The sequence below is a fragment of the Dama dama genome, chromosome 4, assembly GCF_033118175.1.
Source record: "Dama dama isolate Ldn47 chromosome 4, ASM3311817v1, whole genome shotgun sequence".
Classification (NCBI taxonomy): domain Eukaryota; kingdom Metazoa; phylum Chordata; class Mammalia; order Artiodactyla; family Cervidae; genus Dama; species Dama dama.
The window spans coordinates 22,983,625-23,007,657 of NC_083684.1; the positions used below are offsets into that span (position 1 = coordinate 22,983,625).

The 24,033-nt window shown below is 47.6% G+C and overlaps 1 protein-coding gene and 1 long non-coding RNA gene across 3 annotated transcripts in view; one reads left to right on the forward strand and one right to left on the reverse strand.

Annotated features, from left to right (window-relative positions):
- N4BP1 (NEDD4 binding protein 1) overlaps positions 1 to 3,575 on the reverse strand; it is a 57,012-nt gene extending 53,437 nt beyond the window's left edge. The window contains exon 1 of the mRNA XM_061138455.1: positions 3,378 to 3,575. Coding sequence (XP_060994438.1) covers positions 3,378 to 3,575 — 198 coding nt within the window. The remainder of the gene's footprint in view (positions 1 to 3,377) is intronic.
- A 1,702-nt stretch (positions 3,576 to 5,277) lies between these two features.
- LOC133050232 (uncharacterized) overlaps positions 5,278 to 24,033 on the forward strand; it is a 135,743-nt gene continuing 116,987 nt past the window's right edge. For both annotated transcript variants that reach the window (XR_009691555.1, XR_009691561.1), the window contains exons 1-2: positions 5,278 to 5,360; positions 7,881 to 7,952. This is a non-coding gene — a long non-coding RNA (uncharacterized LOC133050232). The remainder of the gene's footprint in view (positions 5,361 to 7,880; positions 7,953 to 24,033) is intronic.

Genomic DNA, 24,033 nt, shown 5'->3' on the forward strand with positions numbered 1-24,033 from the left:
CTTCTAGGTCCTTGCACGCAACCATTTCTACCTGAGAATGTCCTGGTTCTTCAAAGACCAGCTCAAGTGCTACTTCCTCCAACAAATTCCCCTTTGACAAAAGTGGTCAATCCTAGAGCATGTGCCTTTATAAAAAAAACTTCCCAGAACATTATCACTTTCTACCAGAGGCCACCTCACCTCTCCATGGAGCCCTAACTAAACCTCCACAGTCTTCTCTACCTAAGCATTTGCTTAAGACTAGTGACTTAACATTTTTAAAGCAGGAAAACAACACGAACCACTTGATGAGACCCAGAAAATTGCAATTAATCACAGACTCTAAAAAAAAAAAAAAAAAATCAGAGACTACTTCTCTGGTGGCTCAGTGGGAAAAAATTAGCTTGCAAATGCAAGGAGATGCAGGAGACATGGGTTCAATCCCTGGGTTGGGAAAAGCCCCTGGAGAAGGAAATGGCAACCTATTTCAGTATTCTTGCTGTTAGGTACTTAGAATAGGGAAAAGGAGTCCAAAGTGGCGGTGGCTAAAAGACAAGGAAGGGAAAAGCCTGCAAAAATAAAGCAGAGGACCAAAGGAAGGACCCAGGACCGGAGTGAGGACTTCAGGTAGAACAGCGCTCCTGACTAAGCCCAATTTGCATAGGGCAGGCCCAGGGGGAAGGAAAAAACATATAAAAAGAGGAGCCAAAGGGCCCTTGCTCTCTTTCTCTCCCCGAGCAATGGGGTGCTCTTCTCTTTGAGTCTTTGGATCAATGTGCCCTCACGCCTTGAAGATGGATTTTCCTGCTATTATCTAAATGAAAAAGAACTGTAACACTGAGCTGTAACACTGATTTATTTAAGAGCTATAACACGGTCTGTCCAAGACCCGAGGGCTGTGACTCGCCGAGGGGGCCTTAATATCCGTCGCTCCAAATCTTTGTTGTGACGAGACAAAGAACCGAGGAGCGTACATTCGCCTGACACTGCCTTGAGAATCCCATGGAGAGAGGAGCCTGGTGGACTACAGTCTATATGGTCACAAAGAGACAGACATAACTAAGCACATACACATATCAGCTAAAAAAGCTATAAAAAGTCCTTCCCCTGAATCTTCCTTCCCCTAAATCTTTTCCTCCACAGCTTAACTTAAAATATTGTAGATGCTGAAGTTTGTTCTATTCTTAAATTTTTTTTTGGCTGTACTGCATAACATGCAGGATCTTAGTTCCCTGGCAAGGAATGAACCCATGTCCCCTGCCTGCAGTGGACACCCAGAGTGCCAACCACTGAAACACCAGGGAAGTCCCTCCTGTTCTTAGTTTTTAGAAATCAAGTTAATTTTTAAAAATCAAGTTTTCTCTTCTCAAAAGGTAAAGCAAACTCCAAAACAAATTTACGAGAACAAAGCCTTTGAGTATGGCATTCAACTCTTACCCATCACTCTCAAGGGGGAAAAAAAAAGGGATTTCTTAACAAGTGGGAAGGTTGGATTATGCACAACACACATAACAAAGATAAACAGGCAGGTGACACATACTACCAAGATAACGTAAGACACACCTTTTCCAATTAGCTTATGCTGAGTTGCACAGCAGGGACAGGCAAGAGGACTGGGAGGAGGAGCTGGGAGGGTCTGGCAGGGTTTTTCTGCAGAGCAAAAGCAGCACTTTCCACACTCTGCAGTGAGCCATGAGTGAAGCTGAACTTGGAGCAGGCAGAGTACACAATAAAAGCAGTGAGACTAGTCAAACTACAGCTGAGTTTTAAGCTGAGAAATGCTAAGGCAGAAAACTGCAAAAGTAAAGTGGGCTTGGATTAATACGTGTTTTGTAAATCAGAAAAGTTTTTAAAGTGAATGAGCTCGGCAATAGGAGACTTCTTGTGGGAGGATATTCGTCTCATGCAAGTTGTAGTGGGGAGAGAGGGAAGGCAGTGAAATAGAAAGGGCACATACCAAGAAAGAGGGTCTTAATTGCTGCAAAAATAATGGAAAAGAAAGGAATGAATGCATGGAAGAAACTTCAGAAGCCATTATAGGACTTAGTCATGTCAAACTTTTCAGCCCTGGCGAGTGGGAAGAAACTGGGTAGCTGGAGGAGAAAACCAGGAGAGGACTGGGAAGAAGTTAAGACCAGCTGTCTGAAATCAGAAAATTAAAAAAAAAAAAAAAAAAAAAGAATCAAGAACAGGAAAGTAAACTTGATTCAACATCTGCACTGCTTTAAGCTTGGAGAAGAATCATACAGTTAAATGTCCTATCTTCTCTAAACACATTAAAAGCAAACAAGCAGGGTTTTTTTTTTTTTTTTTTTTAAGCTAAGAAAAGTCAAGAGTTACAGCTAATCAGATTCTTCAAGGGCATTGTGAAATTTCTGAAGTAGGAGGCCAACAAAGGATCCCCCCACCCCCAGTGCTCATCATTTCGAAGATAGGTATCAAGAACAAGGTCTCTGGAAACAAACTGCCTCTGTCTGAGTTGTGACTCTCCCACTTACTTGATGGGAAAAACTGGAGAAACTTGGCTGGTGGGGGTGGGGGGAGGATGTACTCTTGCAGTTATTTTGGCTTGCGGAGGGAAGGGAGTAGCTGAAGATGTCTTAAGTAGGTACAAGTCTGAAATGCTGATTTAGAGAGAAGGTGAGTCACCTCTCCGAAAGTTTCAGTTTCCCCAGCTGTTACAGACAGGAAGATAATAAAATCTACCTCACTGGATTTTTTTTTTTTAAGGATTGAAAGTGATAATCCTGAAGTATTGCACATAACGTCTGATGTACTGTAACCATTCGATAAACGTGAGTGATACACAAAATCAATACGAGTAAATAATGCTATTTTTAGCACCATTATTAAACATTCCCTTCTCTGCTTGATGTTCTCTGAATACTGCACTACTACGAAGGTTCTGTCAGATTCTCAGAGAGACTGACATCCCTCGAAGGGTCAGAATCCCTGTAGCGGAGGCCTGGGGAAAAAAGAGTGGCTGAGATGGTGGGCCCGGAGGTCGCGCGCCCAGCCAGCAGGCCCTACGCACCAGCCCGCGGGCTGGGAGGCGGGGGAGAGAGAACAACAGGCAACACTCTCGACGCCTTCACTCCGGGCCAGCCTCTGCACAACACCCAGGCGAATCCTCGCCACAGCCCTCTGAGACAGGTGCTTTCGTCAACGCCACTTTACACACGGGGAAACTGAGGCGCCGGGGACGAAACCGCTAGCCAAGGTCACATGGTTCGAAAGCCGAGGCTCGGAACAGCGCTCTCACCACCGCGCCTGGCTGCGGTCGCGCGGGGAAGGGGGTGGGGGCGCCCAGGGGACCCCCGATCAACCCAAGGCCGCGCGCGCGCGGCAGGGGGCCGGGCCGGAGAAAGCGATCTCCCGGGGGCGGCGGCCGGACTTACCTTGGCGCTGTGCACCGCCTCCTGCGCCCCGCGAAGCTGCAGCCAGATGCGCGCGGGCAGCGGTTCCTCAGCTCCGAGCGCGCCGAGCACGGCCAGGCTCACGCCGAACAGGCCCTCGATGCGGCCGCGGCTCCTCTCCAGCAGCGCCGCCTTCTCGGCCGGCGCGGTGAACTCGTCCAGCACGGCCCGGGCCGCCATGGCGGGCGCGGCCTCCCGCGGCGGCGCCGGGGGCCGGCGGCGGCGACGCCCCCTCAGCGTGCTGCCGCTGCACCCGAGCCCCGTCAGGTGGCGTCGGCCGTTTCGGCCTCCTCGCCCCGGCCCGCGCCCCGCCGCCTGGTCGAAAGGCCAGCTACACCATCCCGCCGCGGCCGCCGCAACTGGGCAACTGAGGGCAGATAGCCCCTTCGCCGCCGCCGCAGCCGCGGGCCGGGCCCCGCCGCCGCGCATGCGCCCCGCCCGCCGCCGTCATTGAGAGTCGCCACCCCCCGGGGGTGGGGGTGGGGGTGGGGTGGGGGGCGGAGGCGATAGAAGTCGACGTCACGCTCAGTCGCCATGTTTGTTGTTGGCACGACGAAGACGCTCGAGAGGCCCTCGGGTGGCCTTTGGTGAGGGCCCTGAGGCTTTTGAGTGGCCTGGTGGCTGGTGAATTAATGGTTTCACAGGTGGGGAAATTGAAGCCCCGAGCCAATAGGCGAGACTAGCCCAGTGTCACGCTAGGGACTTGGCTTGCTTTCAGACATTTTGAAGCCCAACCTAGGGCTCTAGCAAATTGAGTTATCCAGCTTCTCATGAGTTGATAGATGGTTCTCTCTCTCTTCCTCCCTCCTCCTCTCCCTCTCCTTTCTCCTCCTCTCCTACCCCCTCCTCCCTGCTTCCTTTGTTTTCCCTCTTTCCGTTGTTATTTCAGTAAAAATGGTAACAGGAAGAGAAGAAAATGGGAATAATGTGTATGGAGAATTGAAAAGCAAAAGAATGATTAAGGAAAAGTCAAAACAATGTTTCTTCTGGGAGGGGAGGAGGAGGATGTGTTATAGGAGAGGTACAAGACGTGGGGGATTAGGGGCTCCTGTGTGATTTTTAATGCGGGACGTGGGCAAGTACACTCTAAACCCTCTTGGGGTTTAGATACCTGGGTTGCTCCCAGGTATCTCCGAAATCTTTTCCATATTTTGTGTTCTCTGACTCCATGAAAACAGATTGTGGAAGATAAAGTGGTTTCCTTTCTCTGTCCTAAATGTTGTCATATGATAGATACTTAGGGACCATGAGCATATTACTTGTCTAAGCCCACATTTTCTCATCTGTCTGTGTGGATAACAACAGTACTTCCTGCTGTTGTGAAAATCAGTATAGTACCTAGACACGATAAGTGAGCATGCAATATTAGCTATTGTTAAATTAGCAATATATTTAGGGCTCTATTTTCACAGAAAAGCTTTGTGGGGATTATGCAGCCATACTGAATTAGTGAGCCTGGGGGCCCCCTTGCTCTGTATGGATTACCCCTTGAGAAAGAAGGGGATCTAAAAATGTTGCAGCTGGAAAGGCCAAAGGGGAAAGGTCTTGGTAAGAGGGATTACCCAAGGTAAAAGCTCTCAAGAATCCTGGCTGCTGGGGTTTTCCATATGCCTCAGAAGTTCAGACAGGTGTGGTCCCCTGGTGCCCCACCGAAAGATGACTCAGTACAGGGAAGAGAGCCACTAGGCTCACAGATGGACAACTTCCTGCTCCCCTGGGCTTCTCCCTAGGTATCCGTATAGCCAGCCACCTTCATCCATCAGGTAGACGACATGAGATTGGCTGAGGCCGGTCAGGTGGAGAGCAGGGGCCTCCCAAACAGACTGCACTGAGAGCTGGAGTCAGCACAGCATGTTATTTCCTGTCTTCTCAGTGCCCTCACCTTAAATGGAGTTGCTATTGTTCAGTGATCGGACAGGGCTTTCCCCTGGTGGTTCCTGTTTGCTCCCAACGACTTCCCTGCTGGTGAGTCTTAATTGCTTAATTGTTAGGACTGAGAGAGACACTGCTTTGAAAAGCATACTACAGCTTCTTCCCCTTTCCCCGCCAAAAACTCACCCTGAAACATTGGGTTAGTGTATCACCAGAGATACAGCTTTGGGGTTTTTTATCCCCCTGGTTAGAAGACTTGCCAGTTCCTACCCTGGTCAGCATTTCCCTTCAGGGAACTCTCAAGGTTTCCTGAGTATAGGGAACAAGGAGAGAGAGAAATCCCCTTTTAAGAAACTCCCTTGCTTCCTGCAGTTTCGGAACCACAACTTCCATCTGTTGGTCAGCCTTGACTACCTGGCTGGTTTCTATCACCCACAACAACTGGCACCAGGGGAGAGACTTTCATGGAGTCTATATTCTACATTATAGATACCCTACCAGTTTTTCTCTAGGCTCCATAGCAATCAATGAGAGGGTGTTCAGGGAATCACTTTTTCCCCTTTGTCACATTTTCATGGGGAGGGGAGAGGGGTATTCCTCTTTTCTCCAGCAGAGTTGACTGTGGAAGAACAGGTGCCGTGCCCCTTGCCCACACTCCACCAGGGCAGGAGCAGAACTTGTCAGACCCCACCGATTGCCAACTTTCCGAGAAGGATCTCTGCTCCCAGAGAGGGTGTGTCTGCTGTCTGTGGTTGCTCACTATGTCAGTGACTGGGTGAAGTGTTGTCACCCCAGCCACATCCTCCACTCCAGCTTTGTCAGTAATAAAGTTGACACTTTGATCTCTACCTGTCTGACACCTCAGTTCTGAATGCAGGAGGGGCAGAAAGAGTGTTTATTGGTTTCCGAAAACTCCGGCAGTGGTTGCTATTTTTATCATGCTTATTTTAAAGATGAGGAAAGAGACGCATGGAGAGCTTCTGGAATGTTCCACAGAGCTGGTAAGCAAAGTGGTAGGAATAGGCATTTGAATTTAGGCAGTCTGACTCTGTACTGAGTGCTCTTATGTGCAATGGGCCCCCTTTTCTGCCCTTATGCAAAAGTAATGAGAAATGAAGTATTTCCTGCCATATCAGTAAACAGCGATATCACAGTCTTCAGTGACTGCAGTCACCGCTGATGGTGAGCCCTGAGGGAACTCAGGAAGGAAAGAATACCTGCCACCTAGTAGCCATCAGACCTACGGTGAGCCCTGAGGAAATTTAGGATGTGAAAACATAGGATACTGACCCCAGATAGGTGAGGTGCATGTCAAAGGAATGATTCCAGTGAGCCACCACTCTTGCATCTTCCTTTAATTAACAATCTTTTGATGTTCACATTGCCTGCCCTTTGTTGCAGAACTTCTACATAACTTGGTTCCATGCCTTCGCCTCCTCAGAGCAGTTCTCTCAGGGCTACTTGAGATGCTGCCTGTCCTAAAAATTCCTGCCAAATGAAACATAACTCTCAACTTATAGGTTGTAAATATTTTTTACATTGATAGTAAGCAAGAGAAGACAATATAATCATGTGTGTGTGTGTGTGTGTGTGTGTGTGTGTGTGTGTGAGTCGCTCAGTCATGTCTGACTTTTTGTGACCCCACTGACCGTAGCCTGCCAGGCTACTCTGTCCATGGAATTCTCCAAGCAAGAATATTCGAGTGGGATGCCATTCCCTTCTCCAGGGGATCATCCCAACCCAAGGGTTGAACTTGGGTCTCTGCATTGCAGGCAGATTCTTTACCGTCTGAGCCACAAGGGAAGCCCACCAAACCCCTAATGTTTTGATCCTCCTTACCTCGGGATGCTGTCAAAACTAGACAGACTTGCACCTGTCATATTGCTTGGTTCACCCACTAATCTGATAAACAGACTCAGGATGACAGGTCTTCCTGGGTTCTTTACTTTGGTATAGTAACACCTAGGACTTTAGAGTAACAAAGAGGAATACAACTGTGCTTAGCCACACACAAATTTTAATACACTGGCAAATTGTTCAGTGTTTCTGATTTCCCTTGTCACTAGTCCAAGTCATGTCATCTCTCTCATTGACAGTTGTGGGGTCTCCTTCACAATTCTTCCTGGCCTGTCTAAATTTCAGGAGCAATGACTGCTATAAGATTGGGAGAAATTATTTACAAGTATTGATGCTGTGTCTAGAGTTCTGTTCTCAAATTGCAAATTTCCTCAGTTAATCTCATGCTTAAGACCTTACAAGAGTTTTGCAATATGCTCAGAGTAAAATTCAAATTCTTTACCTTGATATGCAGCACTTGCAAGATCCATCTGCTTACTCCTCTGCTCCTCTCTCCACTTGGCCTAGCTTACACTGCCTGGGGGTTATTTGCACAAGCCATTACTTCATCCAGCTTTTTTTTTCCCACTGAGTTAACTCCTGCCCATCCATCAGATCTCAGTTCTGGAGTAATTTGTTCAAGAATTCATTCACTGGGCTCTCTGATGTGTCAAGTCCCCTGGTCCCAGGCTCCTGGGTCACTGTGGCCCTCTCACAGCACTAGGACCAGTTTTTACATGTATTTGTGTTATATGATTGTTCCATGCCCATCTCCAGATGTCATCAGACCTTCAGTTTCATGGGGGCAGTGACTTGAGACTGGATTGAGCTGGAAGTATTCCAGGAATGGTGAGTAGCCCTTCATGGCTGGAGTGTGCTGTGAGGCAGGGGGCACCCACAGGTAAAATAATAAATAAAAATAGCTGTGCTTAGTTGCTGTGCTTAGTTGCTGAGTCATTCAGTTGCATCCAACTCTTTGTGACCCCACGCACTGTAGCCCACCAGGCTCCTCTGTCCATGGAGATTCTCCAGGCAAGAATATTGGAGTGGGTTGCCATGCCCTCCTCCAGGGTATCTTCCCAACCCAGGGATTGAACCCAGGTATCCTGCATTGCAGGTAGATTCTTTACCAGCTGAACCACTAGGGAAGCCCCAAATAAGTTTGGATCCTTCAGAACCTGGTGGGCCAGTTACAGATTCTGTGTTTCATTTTAAGTGCAGTGGGAAGCCTTCGCAGGTTTTTAAACAGCAAGTGCTTTTGTTTGTTCCATGTGAGATGTTCCACGATCTCTCTCCTTTCCCTGGGGGAGGAAGCCTGGGGGGAAAGGGGGCGGAGTGAATCTGGGAAGAGCCTTCAGGGGAGATGGGTCTAGGCCTGCTAAGTCACTTCAGTGTCGGCTTCTATGCAACCCTATCATTGTAGCCTGCCCGGCTCCTCTGTCCATGGGATTCTCCAGGCAAGAATACTGGAGTGGGTTGCCATGCCCTTCTCCAGGGGATCTTCTAGGGATCAAACCCGTGTCTCCTGTGGCTCCTGCATTGCAAGCAGATTCCTTACTGCTGAGCCAGTGGGGAAGCCATGGGTCTAGGAGGGAGATGACAGTGGCTTGGACCAGGAACACTGGAATGGAGACAGAGAGGGGTGATTTGAGTGGGATTTTGGTGGTGGAATGTTGACATTAAAATGAAAGGACTTCAGGACTTCCCTGGTTGTCCAGGAACTAAGACTCCAGTTCCCAATGCAGGGGCCTGTGTTCGATCCCTGATCATGGAACTAGATCCCACATGCCACAACTGAGAGTTTGTATGCCAAAGCCAAAGGATTCCAGAAGTGAAGTGAAACTCACTCAGTCATGTCCGACTCTTTGCAACCCCATGGACTGCAGCACACCAGTCTTCCTTGTCCATCACCAACTCCCAGAGCTTGCCCAAACTCATGTCCATTGAGTCGGTGATGCCATCCAACCATCTCATCCTCTGTTGTCCCCTTCTCCTCCTGCCTTCAGTCTTTCCCAGTATCAGGGTCTTTTCCAATGAGTCAGTTCATCGCATCAGGTGGCCAAAGTATTGGAGCTTCAGCTTCAGCATCAGTCCTTCCAATAAATAAATAAAAATAAATATTTTTTTTTAGTGCAAGAGGCTCTTTCCTTCACTGCAGGAAAAAACCTTGCTGCTTCTGCCACTTCTCATCATGTATTTTTCTGTCTCTATAACTCCTTTACATTTTTATTTTCCATGCTACTGAAGCTCCCTTAACATCAGTTTAATGTGCTACAACTGCTACAATATTGAGGAGGAGTTATTTGTAAAACTCAGTCATCTTAAGTGGGAACACAATTTCTGGACCAAATGCTACTACAAATATTGCCTGCCAGCTCCCAGATGCTCCTAATTCACAGTATTTTCCCATCATTCTTTACAGCAGGGTTTCTCAACAATGACACAGTCAGTATTGGGGGCAGTTAATTCTTTGTTGTGGGGGCCTGTCCTGTGAATAATTAGATGTTTGGCAGCATCCCTGGCCTCAGTCGCTGGATGCCAGTAGCACCATCCCACCCCACTTGTGACCACAACAAAAATGTCTCCAGATATATTGCCTGAGGAAGTGGCGAGGGGGCTAATCCCACCAGTACTGCTAATGAGAGTGAGTGGGCTACACAAGTTCAGGGAAAGCCCTGTCTCTGGGGCTGAACTAATGCAAATTCAGATTACATCTCCTCCTGCCTTCTGCATATCCCTCCTGCGCGCACACACACACACACACACACACACACACACACACACAAGTGTAATGAAAGCTCCCTGAGTTCCTTTTAATTTGCTCTCCTGTCTGTATCAAATGTGGACAGCAGGGTTCGAGAGAGTCCTGGTCAGTCATGTGTCCACCAGGCAAGTGGCTGAGCAACTCAGCTCCCATCACTGCTCCTTCTCAACCTGTCTGTAGAACATGTATCTTGCTAGGACTACCTGCCTTTAAATGCAAGCTTAAATCGCACTTCTTTCATGAATTCTTGTTGGCCTGTTCAACTTCCTGTAGTTGGTGAGGGCAGTTGAATGACTGTTAATTCATTCATTCCGCAAATATTTACTGAGCACCTATGACGTGTCAGGCATTGTTCTGAGTCCTGGGATTATAGTGATCAACAAAGCAACATGTCTGCTCTCATGAACTTGTAAAAGGGAAGAGACAATGAATGAATGAATTACTGAATGACACAGTGTGGGGAAGTAACTGTAGGAGTCTGGAGGGCTCAACATTCCATCCCCCATCTGTGGTAAGTAGTCTTCGATTCTGGCCCTTCCCTCCCTGTATGTATAAACTGCTCTTCACATCAAGACTCTGGGCTGGCTCTGTGACTGCACTAACCCATAGGATTCGGTAGGAGTGATAATCCAGGGCTTCTAGAACCAGTTCTTAAGAAGAGTGTTGGCAGGCTTCCCTGGTGGCGCACTGGATAGGAATCTGCCTGCCAATGAAGGGGACACGGGTTCGATCCCTGGGCCAGGAAGATTCCACATGCCGTAGGACAACTGAGCCCAGGAACCACAAGAGAAGCCACCACAAGAGGAAGCTTGAGCACTGCAATGAAGAAGAGCCCCTGCTCACCGCAACTAGAGAAAGCCTGATCGCAGCAACAAAGACACAGTGCAACCAAAACTAAAAACAAATAAATACATACATAAATAAAAATGTTACAAAACGAAGAAGATCGTCAACTTCTACTTCCTTCCCGTTGGAACACTTGCTTGTGGAACAGTCCTACTTGGAGCCTAGTTAGCATGCTGAGAGGAAGCCCAAACAGCTATATGGAGGAAAGCCAAGACCCTCCCCCACAGCTCACTCCCAGGCCCAGCAGACAGCTCCAGATGAGTTCCCAGCTAGTGGCTAGAGCCAAATACCAACCATGCAAATGAGGCCATTTTGGACTTTCTAGTTGGTCCATCATTCCAACTGACAACCTGGGAAGCAAAAGAACTATCTGGTCAACCCACAGACTCATGAAAAATAGTACATTCTTAATTTAAGCTACTGAGTTTGGGGTGATTTGTTGTGCAGTGATAGGGAAAAGAAACACATCTAAATCCATAACCAATTGACAGGTCAACATAAGAGCAATAGATATTTAAGCTTATAACTAGCAATGCTGACTGAAGGATGTGTCTAGATAATGCTTTACTCATGAACTAGACAGAGCCCAGTGACTGGCACAGCTAGATACTCTTGGGCCTTCTCTTCTTCTCCCTCCATCCAGGGCAGGTGGGAGGCCTCTTTTGTGAGACAGAGAACAGAGAAGAGGACTCAAGAACAGGGAGTGATGGGTAGGGAGATGAGCCAAGAGAGACGGTCTGCTAGTCTCCCTCCACATGGAAGTGTAAAAAATGGAGAAAAAGAGTGTCCCAACAGTGACAAGGATTCTGCAAAGGAGAAGCTGTGTTTGTGCTACTTTACACAGCTGTGGTTTTTCCAGTGGTCATGTACGGATGTGAAATTTGGACCATAAAGAAGGCTGAGTGCCAAAGAATGGATACTTTTGAACTGTGATGCTAAAGAAGACTCTTGAGAGTCTCTTGGATAGCAATGAGATCCAACCAGTCCATCCTAAAGGAAATCAGTCCTGAATATTCATTGGAAGGACTGATGCTGAAGCTGAAGCTCCAATACTTTGGCCACCTGATGCAAAGAACAGACTCTGGAAAAGACCCTGATGCTTGGAAAGATTGAAGGCAGGAGGAAAAGGGGGCGACAGAGGATGAGGTGGTTGGATGGCATCACCAATTCAATGGACATGAGTTTGAGCAAACTCAGGGAGATGGCGAAGGACGGGGAAGACTGGTGTGCTGCAGCTCATGGGGTCGCAAAGAGTCGGACACGACTTAGTGACAGTACAACAGAAACAACACACAGGCTGGACAGGGAAGGCCTCTTGGAGAGGCTGACATTTGAGCGGAAATCTGGATGGGGGTGCCATGGGGACGTCTGGAGAAGAGCTTCTCGGCAGAGAGAGTGGTTAGTGTGTTTGCAGAGCAACAAGAAGACCCGTGACCTGAAGCTGGGGGGTAAGGGTGAGAAGAGAAAGGATTGAAGCTGAGAGGTGGGCAGTGGCCAGAGCATGGGGGCCAAGTGAACCGGGGAAGGGTGTTGGATTTTATTTTACATGTGATGGGAAGTCATCAGACGATGAGCAATGTTTTTTGATAAATGAGGTCTCCAAATCACAGAGGCAAGGGCTTCAGCATCCTGGTAATTAGATTTTCTGTTTGTGGGCGGCATGGTTGAGCCGGGGAGGTGGGGGGGCCATAGGGTTCAAGTTGGGGGTTGGATGGGGAGCCTCTGGGTGCTCAACCTTGTGCGTGGTAGTCAGGTTTCACACCTGGCTGGTTAGGCTCTCAGAACAAGACGGCCCAACAAAAGGTGTCTGCTTTGTGGGACCTCTGGTCTCAGCTATGTGGGCAGTGGGATTTCAGATGACAAACTTCGCATGAGTGCCTGCAATGTTCAGGGTGTTCTATAGAGGCTGGGTAGGAGGGAGGAGGCAGCGATGACTAAAGTGGGCTCTGCTTGTCTTCCTGGAGAAGGAGAGGGAAGTTGATGTCTCCACAGTGGAAGGGAGGATGCTGTCACCACCATGAGGGAGTGCTGAGGGGGGTCGCTCAGAGGATGCAGACCACATATGAGGAGGGGATTGGCCAAAATTGCTGTGCTGTGGAAGATACACTATACAAATTTATATATATATATATATTTATATATAATATTATATATATATAAATATATGCTATTTTTCCAAATACTTCTTGCATGCTTAACCCTACATGAGGAACTGAGTTATGCACTCAGCACTTAAAATAGTAGGTATTCTGGAAATTGTTGATTGGCTGACTCTACACAAACAATCCTATTTAGCCCCTACAAACAACTCTTAAGAATCAGGCATCATGCCCATTTTACAGATGAGGAAACTGAGACTTAGGGAGATTAAGGAACTCATCGGGTTTCCATCACCAAGAAGGGATAGAGGCAGAACTGGTGGAGCAGGTCTGGAATACTGAAGACTTCTCTGCAGAAGCAGAAGGGTGGAGGCCTGCCTTCATTCTACTCTAACACTATGGCTGGGCGACTCTAAGGATCTCCTTACCCTGAGATGTTATCTTGCTTTCCATAAGAGCTCCAGGGTGGGGGCAGGCTCACAGGAAGCCAGGCCTCCACCCTTTTCCTCCAGCTTTCCAGAGTAAAAAATAACTTGCCGTTTCCGGAAATATGTGCACACTGCAGGAAGGACATGGGCTATCCGTCAAGGCTCTCTTTGTTCTGCATCCGGGTAAAAAATGTAGCTGCCTCTCTCTCCAGCTCCCCCTGCCCCCTTCTCCCCCATCCCTACTTCTGTCTCCTCTCATTCAGAATTCCTGGGAGAACTTGTGTTGGAATCCCAGTTTTTCCTAAAGTGTGTAAAACACGACACGGCTGCTATGGCAAACAATTTTCATCTGGAAACAGCCAGACCTCTAAGGAATCATAATTGTTAAGTATTTATTTTTACAGTCCTGTTTTGGCAAGAAATATCGGGCTTCTAGTTATTAGAGCAATAAAATGTTTCCTGTATAATTATATTTAACTTTAAAAAGTGAGTTGATTTTAAGACAGATGTTAACCAGATAATAACTTGGGTGATGTGGAGATAACGGCCAGAATCACGAAGAGGGATGTAAAGGGCTGGATGTGGGAACTGCTCATCTTAGTTCAGAATCCAGCACACCGTCCTGTAAGCAGGGATGGGCGAATAGCGGAAATCTTTGGGAAGAGCCCAGCCGGTGGGTCTTGGAGCCAGCTCCAGAACTGGAATCTGGGCTCTGCCCTTCCTCTTGGGGGCCTACGTGAGCCTCTCTGCGCTGTGCTGAGTTCCCCTTTTCTGCAGTGAGGAGGCTGCCGCCCTTCCAGCCGACGCCTCCTTCTTGCCCTCTCCTGCCAGCTCTAGAGCTTAGACCCGAAGACGGTGTAACGGGAACCGACCTCACGTTTCACGTGCACACTGGCTTCCTGTCTCAGGCCCCTCCGCACCGGGCAACTCGGCTGTCTCTAGGAAAGGCTGGTACTCGAGGCCTCCTAAAGCCCAGGGCGCCACCTGCTGTCTCTAATGGCGCAGTGCAACCGCCCACTTCGAGCGCCCTTCCTGCAGAGGCAGAGGATGAGAATCCCAGGGGAATTCCGAGGCGCAGCTCTTTTGAGAGCAAGGTGGCAAGGCCGAAGGGGAATGCAAAGTAAACAGATCCGGGTGATAGGCAAAAAAGCCTCCCACGGCGGGAAGGGCCTCGGAGGGAACCGGAGAAAAGTGGGCAGCAGCAGTAGCAGCAGCAGCCCGGTCCCGCCGTACTTTTCTCTGACATAAACGCTTACACCTGGCACCAGCAGGCAAGCAAGGAGGCACTGGGTTAGTTCCCCGCCACGTCCACCGTGTGGAGAGACAAGCTGGGGAGCTGCATCAGAAGCTCAGTAAGTGGATGATGAATGAATTTAACTGGGACAGTGCATTCTTTTTGCTACTTTAAGTGGAGAGGAAGGCGATGCAAGATCCAAGGTTCAGAAAGGGCAACCCCCCTCTCCACCCGCCGCAACACACACTGAAATTGCTCCCCAAAGCTCGCTTTCTTAGCAGCCTCAGCTAGGAGGCTGGAACTTCTCTGCCTCCAGAGTGACATCTCCATTTCAGTTGGCCTGGGCCTGCCGCCTCTTGCTCCCCGCCCCCCCTCAGCACCCCACCACCTCCACTTAGTGGAAACTTGAGCAAACAGATCAAAGTCCAGTTAGGTTTTGCAGCTGTAGGCCGGGATGCCTCCAGGAGCACAGGCTTTCCACCTTAGGTGTTCTCTCGCTTTGGCCTGAGTAGTGGTGGGGATGGGAGGGTGGGGCGTTTGGATGCAATGAGGGTGGGGGGTGGTGGACGTTAAGAATTGGAGTGTTCTGGTCTCAGCTATAGATTATGGGGCAGTGGGTTTGGGTCCAGGAAGTCACCCCCGCAGTGATTCTTGTCCTCCAAAGTTTGCACACCACTGCACTGGACTGAAAGGTACCCCTTTGTCCAGGCTTCTTCCAGGTATGGTGAAAAAATAACTGATTGTGGATGGGAAACTTCTTACTAGGTAGTACACCCGGACATTATGAGAATTCTCATTTAAAACTCACCACTGCCCTTTGAAGGGGCTTCCCAGGTGGCTCGGTGATAAAGAATTCGCCTGTCAATGCAGGAGATGCGTGTTTGACTCCTGGGTGGGGAAGATCCCCTGGAGAAGGAAATGTCAACCCACTTCAGTATTCTTGCCTAGAGATTCCCCATGGACAGAGGAGCCTGGTGGGCTGCAGTCCACTGGGTCACAAAAGAGTCTGACATGGCTTAGCAACTAAGCAACAACTGCCCTTTGTGCGGGCACCTTCTTTCTGTACATTTTAAAGAAAGAGGAGATCTAAGGCTTAGAGAATTACTTGATCTGCCCCAGACCAGTAAATGGCAGGGGGAGGCTTGGAATTCAGGTCATTCTGATTTCAAGGCACATGCTCTTTTCCCTCAACTTGTCCCAATACAGTGATTTTCTTTATTCATGTTATTTGGGTATAATGATTTTAAAGTTAGTTTTTGAAGCAAGCAATACAGGTATGTGGTTCAACAATGTTTTAAAAGATTTATTTATTCATCTGTTTATGGCTGTGCTGAATTTTCATTGCTGCATCGGCTTTTCTCTAGCTGCAGAGAGAGGGCCTACTCAGGCTAGAGATTGTGGTGCGTGGGCTTCTCATTTGTTGCGGATCATGGGTTCTACGGTGCATGGGCTTCAGTGGTTGCATTTCCAGGGCTCTAGAGCGCAGGCTCAGCAGTTGTGGCACACGAGCTTACTTGCTCCCAGGCTTGTGGGATCTTTCCAGACCCGGGATCGAACCCATGTCGCCTGCATTGGCAGGAGGATTTTTACCACTGAGCCACCAGGGAAGCCTTTGACAATTTTCTGAAGTATTAATACTAGAACATATTCAGTACATTGCAAAGCAATGTCAATACACTTAACAGTCCTAACCCCTGTGCTTGAAAATTTAAAGATGGTGAATTTTATATGTGCTTTATTTATTCCTTTTCATGTATTAATTTTTAAATATGTGTTTTGAAGCATTCTGTGGAAGGATTCTCTCTTGTCATTGTCCCCTGTTGTCTAGTGACCCCTCACCATGGGTAAGCATTGCTGTTAGTTTCATATGAATCTTTCCTTTTAAAGACATACAGGAGTAAATACAAATACATCCCATTCCTTTCCTTTTTGCACAAGCAGTAACAAGCTATCCATACCAATCTGCATCTTGTTATTGTCCTGGGACACTATGTCTTGGAGATCTTTGTATATCAGAACAGCAAGGCCCCTCATTCCTTTTTAAAATTAATCAATAATGAAAAATTTAAAATTGAGGTATAACCAACATATAATATTATATTAGCTTCAGGTGTACAACATAATGATTCGACATCCTTATACATTAACTGTAACAAATCTAGTTAACATCCGTCACCTTACAGAAATTTCTTCTTGTGATGAGGACTTTTAATATTACTCTCTTAGTGACTTTCATATATATTCAGTACAGTATTAACTAGAGTTGCCATGCTGTACAATATATCCCTGTGAAAAGTGAAAGTGTTAATCGCTCAGCTGTGTCTGACTCTTTTCGACCCCATGGACTGTAGCCCACCTGGCTCTTCTGTCCATGGAGTTCTCCAGGCAAGAATACTGGAGTGGGTTGCCATTCCCTTCTCCTGGTAATCTTCCTGACCTAGTAATCAAACCCGGGACTCCCGCATTACAGGCAGATTCTTCACTGTCTGAGCCACCGGGGAAGGCCCGTACCCCCGTGACATCTATTTTATAACTGGAAGTTTGTACCTTTTAACCCCCTTTGCCTGTATTTTCCACCCTCCCACTCCCTGCTCTGCGGCTATGGGTGTGGTTTTTGTTTTTGGTTTAGATTTCACATATAAGTGAGATCATATGATGTTTGTCTTTCTCTGACTTATTTCACTTAGCCTAACACCCTCAGGGTCCACCCACGTCAAATGGCAGGATTTCCTTCTCTTTAAATGACTGAATCGTGTTCCATTGTGTACATACAAATTCACATCTCCTTCATCCTTTCATCCATGGACACTTGCGTTGTTTCCACATCTTGGCTCTTGTGTAATGAATGATGCCGCACCTCCTTGCCTTTGTCAGCTGCTGGAGTTAGTTGCTCATTGTACAGACACCGTGGTTGCACTCACCACTCCCCTGCTGATGGGCGTTAAGGCTGTTGGTTTCTAGAAGACACAGGAAACTAATAACCCAAAGGAGCCCGTTCAACTTACCCAGAGTTTAAACCATGACATCAAAATAAAATGTACTGTTTAGACCCACCCTTGAAAATGGACAGGCCCACGTGCAAGCCTTGACCCCTCCCCTCAGTAAATCCCAGGCTGGTTTGCCTCCAGCACTGCCACAGATCACGTGCCATATAGGGTATCAGCTGTGCCTTTCGGGGCCTTGTGGGCCAAACCAAGTGTCTTCACATGGTGCAGTCGCCGCACGCCATGAGAGGCTTATGCCACAGAGGGTCCTGCCGTTCACAGTCCCCATTTCAGGCTCTCTCTGGGCTTGCTGTGAGGCAAGAAATAGACGGGTCCTAGGCTGAGCAGCCGAATTCATCCCCTGTGGACAGATTCTCTAAAATAGCAGGAGGGAGGAAAAGCTCAGCTCTGCCCAGATAGGAGATAAAAGACCACATATTCTTCATTCTCAAAGTCACGGCCTTCCTTACCACACAAGCGCAGAAAGGCTCCTTGAAGACCAAAAAGGGAGGCGGTGTCACCCCATAGTAGGTGATGCCAGCCTGCTCATAGGCCTCTTTCCTAGAATCCATCTTGGCCAAGAGGTGCCCGTGCACACGTGCGACGGGCCTGCACGTGTCAGTCGCTCAGCCGTGTCTGACTCTTTGCGACCCCGTGGACTGTAGTCCACCAGGCTCCTCTGTCCTTGGAATTCTCCAGGGAAGAATACTGGAGTGGGCTGCTATTCCCTTCTCCAGGAGATCTTCCCGAACCAGGGCTTGAACCCGGGGTCCTCTGCATTGCGGGCAGATTCCTTACCATCTGAACCACCAGGGATAGGCCAAATACAGGCTCAGAACCAGGCAAAGCAAGATGATTGGCCAGAGGAAACTGGAAGAAATGCCCATATAAGTGATTCGAACTATCACAAGGGTGCGGCAGGTCTCTTTCTCTGAGCCCACCCCTGTGAGTCTATCCACAGGTACTCCTTTTCCTCCTAACAAACACTTGTTTCGCTACTTTCCACCTCTATGTAGAAATTCATTTTGACACAGCTGATGAGTCATGGTCTTGTCCCTGGCCATGGATCACTGGTGTTCACCTGGTTAGGACTCAGTGCTCTCACTGCCTCGGCCTGACTTCAGTCTCTGGCCAGGAATCCAAATCCTGCTTTAAGCCACTGCTGGCCGAGGCTGCCAGAGATCAGCTGGATGGGGTGGTGGGTGGAGTCACTCAAGGTCTTAAACGTTTTTTGTCGGGGGAGGATGCACACAAGTGAATTAATGTAAATTGCAGGCAGACATGCTGGGGTGCCACCTCTTCCAGTGCTGCATGGGGTCACCCCATGAGTGCCCTGCTGGCCCGTCCACTAGCACTTTCTTCCGCTGCTCCCGCGGAACTGTGAGCTCCTGAAAACTCTGTTGTCCCTGCTGTTCTCTCAGCCTTGGAGGAACCACCTGGCCATAGGCAACACTGAATCCTGATCAAGTCCCGGGTGCCTGCTCAGCACCTTATTCAAGCGCCTCACTCTGTCCTTGTAACGACAGGAAAACGAGGCACAGAGAGCTCGGGCCATGTGGCAAAGTCACACAGCTCCTAAGTGGTAGAGCTGAGGTTGTGAGTCTGGGGAGTTTGGCCCCAGAATCTGTGCTCTTCACTGCTCTGCTGCCTCTGTGGCCTTTCCTGTTTGTCCTGGAAAGGGAAGGAGGAAAGCTGGGCCATGTTTAACCTTTGCTTTAGCAAAAGTGTATTGTGAGCCTCGGATCTGGGGCTGATTAGCTGTTATGACTCTGGGATAGTTACCATTTTTGTTTCTCATCCGTAAAGGACGGACAATAGTATTGATTGCATGGTGCTACCGTGAGGCCTTGATGAGTCAGTACCCATAAGGAGCTTACACACAGTAAGTGCTCAGAGTGTATGCTGTTTCTCTTCTCCGGGCAAAGGGCCAGGTCCTCTAGGCTCTTGGTACTCTAAGTTCAGCAGTGCAAGGACCAGTAACATAGGCATCCCCTGAGAGTTTGTTGTTCAGTTGTTTTGTCATGTCGGACTCTTTGAGACCCCATGGACTGCAGCACACCAGGCCTCCCTGTCCTTCACCATCTCCTGACACTTGCTCAAACTCATGTCCATTGAGTCGGTGATGCCATCCAGCCATCTCATCCTCTATCATCCCCTTCTCCTCCTGCCTTCAATCTTTCCCAGCATCCGAGGCTTTTCTAATGAGTCAGCTCTTCCTATCTTGTGGCCAAAGTATTGGAGTTTCAGCATCAGCATCAGTCCTTCCAAAGAATATTCAGGACTGATTTCCTTTAGGATTGACTGGTTTGATCTCACAGTTCAAGGGTCTCTCAAGAGTCTTCTCCAACACCACAGTTCAAAAGCATCAATTCTTTGGCACTCAGCCTTCTTTAGGGTCCAACTCTCACATCCATACATGACTACTGGAAAAACCATAGCTTTGACTAGATGGACCTTTGTTGGCAAAGTAATGTCTCTGATTTTAATATGCTGTTTAGGTTGGTCATAGCTTTTCTTTCAAGGAGCAAGTGTCTTTTAATTTCATGGCTTCAGTCACCATCTGCAGTAATTTTGGAACCCAGGAAAATAAAGTCTGTCACTGATGGGTGAATTGCAGAATTCCAGGTCCCTACCCCCAGGCTAGCTGAATGAGAACCTGCATTTTAGCAAGGTCCCCAGGTGACTTGCATATGCATTAATGTTTGAGAGAGGGGCTTCCCTGCTGGTCCAGTGGGAATCTGCTCCCAATGCAGCGGACCAGGGTCTGATCCCTGGTCATGGAACTAAATCCTGCATGCTGAACTAAGTCATGTGCCACAGCTAAAGATTCCACAAGGAAGATCTTGCATGGCACAACAAAGATCCATGTGCCATGGCTAAGACCCAACTTAGTGCAGCCAAATAAATAAAGGTAAATATTAAAAGGAAAAAAGAAGAGGAAAAGTCTGAGAGTCTGCTCTGGGGCAGTATCTTTCATTTACCCTTTACCCTCAGACTCCTTCCAGGCCAGACTCCTGATCCCTCACCAAGGTGTGTGTGGAGCAGGGTGGTGGGGAGCTGGAGCATCCAGTTTTACCAGCTCCTTCAGCCTTTTCTGAACCTTGGGGACCAGCCAGGCTTGGGAACATAGTTGTAAGAGCCAGCAGAGGTAAATGAATGAAGCCGTTTCTGCACTTTTGATGTGAGAGGGTGGACACCCTTTGGCTGTAGTACCCAGACTTTTTCATCTTTTTCTGTGTCTGTCTGTCATCTTGCCCAATCTGGCGTTTTGAGAAACGAAGCGTTATCTGGCTCAGGAAAGAACGGCGGCCAGAGACAAGAGTGCCACCCTGTGGCAAGAGCCTGGCATTACCGTTCAGAAGGCCCCTGGGGAGAATGAAGTTGGTCTGTGATAACAGGATAGTTTATAGCTACATCCTACTGAGCCTTTCTTATACGTCATACTCTGTGCCACGTCCTCCTCGTGGATTAGCTTCTTTGAAGCAGGTACTGTTGTTACCCCCATGTTGCAGGGCTGGGGGAGCAGAGATGAAGAGGGATGAAGCGATTTGCTCAGGCTCTGGGAGGTGAAGGCCGGATCTAGGAGGGAATTCAGGGTAGCCTGGCTCCAGAGCAAACAATTCTAACAGTTTATTTCTTTTTTTAAAAATGCTTATGTATTTATTTGTCTGTGTGGAGTCTTAGTTGTGGCACACAGGATCTTCAATCTTCTTTGCAGCATGTAGGATCTTTTTTTTTTTTCAGTTGCCACACGTGATCTTTATTTATTTATTGTTTTAGAAGTTTTAAACAGTATATATTTATTAGTCATTTTAATTTATTTTTTTGGAATTGCCCCAGAATGCAAACTTCTCAATGGTTCCCCCCTTGTTTTTTTTCTTTTTTTTGTAAATTAGTTTATTTATTTTAATTGGAGGCTAATTACTTTAAAATATTTTAGTGGTTTTTGCCATACATTTACATGAATCAGCCATGGGTGTACATGTGTTTCCCCATCCCGCACCCCCCTCCCACCTCCCTCCCCATCCCATCCCTCTGGGTCATCCCAGTGCACCAGCCCTCAGCGCCCTGTCTCATGCATCCAACCTGGACTGGTGATCTGTTTCACATATGATAATATACATGTTTCAGTGCTATTCTCTCAAATCACCCCATCCTCGCCTTCTCCCACAGAGTCCAAAAGTCTGTCCTATACATCTGTGTCTCTTTTGCTGTCTCGCATACAGGGTCATTGTTACCATCTTTCTAAATTCCATATATATGTGTTAATATACCATATTGGTGTTTTTCTTTCTGACTTACTTCGCTGTGTATAATAGGCTCCAGTTTCATCCACCTCATTAGAACTGATTCAAATGCACATGTGATCTTTAGTTGAGGCATGTGGGATCAAGTTCTCTGATCAGGGATCGAACCCTGGCCCCCTGCATTGGGAGCATGGAATCTCAGCCTCTGGACCCCTAGGGAAGTCCCCAGTTCTGACAGTTTTGCATATATTTCCTCCGTAGCGAGAAAAGGAGGCCTTTCTGGTGTAGACCCCCACCTTTTAGACTGTCATTAGACCTGAGCTATTTTATTCACTGTAGCCATACAGTGAGCACTGGGCCAGGAGTCAAGACCTGGGTTCTGGCGTGAGTGCCCTTCTGTCCTACCCAGGGAGTCGCAGGCAAGTCATTCACCCGATCTTTCTGAGTTTGTAGGACAGCGGGTAATACTATTTGAGCTGCTGACCTGTTAGAGTCTCTGCCTGTTCCACAGGAAGGCAGCATCCACACACCAAGGTGAGAGGCCTCAGGAGAAATCAGCCGCCAACAACTCGATCTCAGACTTACAGAGCTGTGAGGAAATGCGCTTCTGTTGTCTAAGCCTTCCAGGCTGTGGTACTTGGTCGTGGCAGCCCTAGCAAACTAATATAAGCCCCCAAAGCAAAAACCTCAGTCCAGACAGAGCATATACAGTGGAAGCTCTATTTGAAAAATGGGAAAATGTATCATTAACACATATACCCATGATTTCATGGTCATTATGGTTTAGAGTGCACCAAGTTAAAAACTAATAAACTGGAGACTTCTCTGCATGTCCAGATGGCTAAGACTCTGTGCTCCTAAGGCAGATGGCCTGGGTTTGACCCCTGGGTTTGACTCCTGGTCAGAGAGTTAAATCCCACATGCTGCAACTAAAGATCCTTGCATGCTGCAACTAAGACCTAGTGCAGTCAAATAAATCGATATTTAAAAAATAATAAATTGATATGAAGTTGATTTAAAGAAAATTAGATTAGTTGGAGTCTGAAGTCAGTGGGTCTTAGGAAGCACCACTATGAACAAAACCAGCAGACGTGATAGTATTCCAGCTGAGCTATTTCTAATCCTAAAAGATGATGCTGTAAAAGTGCTGCGTTCAATATGTCAGCAAATTTGGTGGCTCAGACAGTAGAGTCTGCTTGCAATGTAGGAGACCTGGGTTTGATCCCTGGTTTGGGAAGATCCCCTGGAGAAGGAAGTGGCAACCCACTCCAGTATTCTTGCCTGGAAAATCCCATGGACAGAGGAGCCTGGTGGGCTACAGTCCATGGGATTGCAAGGAGTTAGACGTGACTGAGTGACTTCACTTTCTTTTAGCAGTGGCTGCAGGACTGGAAAGGGTCAGTTTTCATTCCAATCCCAAAGAAAGGCAGTGCCAAAGGATGTTCAAACTATCGGACAATTGCACTCATTTCACATGCCAGGAAAGCAATGTTCAAAATTCTCCAAGCTAGGCTTCCAGAGTATGTGAACCAAGAACTTCCAGATGTTCAAGCTGGATTTAGAAAAGGCAGAGGAACCAGAGATCCAATTGCCAACATCCATTGGATCACAGAAAAAGCAAGAGAATTCGAGAAAAACATCTACTTCATTGACTACGCTAAAACCTTTGACTGTGTGGATCACAACAAACTGTGGAAAATTCTTCAACAGATGGGAATACCAGACCACCTTACCTGCCTCCTGAGAAATCTGTGTGCAGGTCAAGAAACCACAGTTAGAACTGGGTATGGAACAATTGACTGGTTCAAAATTGGGAAAGGAGTATGTCAAAGCTGTATATTGTCACCCTGCCTATTTAACTTATATGCAGAGTACATCATGCAAAATGCAGGGCTAGATGAAGCACAAGCTGGAATCAAGATTGCCAGGAAAAATATCAATAACCTCAGATGTGCAGATGATACCACCCTTATGGCAGAAAGCAAAGAGGAACTAAAGAGCCTCTTGATGAAAGTGAAAGAGGAGAGTGAAAAAATTGGCTTAAAACTCAACATTCAAAAAGCAAAGATCATGGCATCTGGTCCGATCACTTCATGGCAAATAGATGGGGAAACAATGGAAACAGTGTCAGACTTTATTTTCTTGGGTCCAAATCACTGCAAATGGTGACTGCAGTCATGAAATTAAAAGACACTTACTTCTTGGAAGAAAAGCTATGACAAACCTAGACAGCATATTAAAAAGCAGAGACATTACTTTGCCAACAAAGATCCATCTAGTCAAAGCTATGGTTTTTCCAGTGATTGTGTATGGATGTGAGAGTTGGAC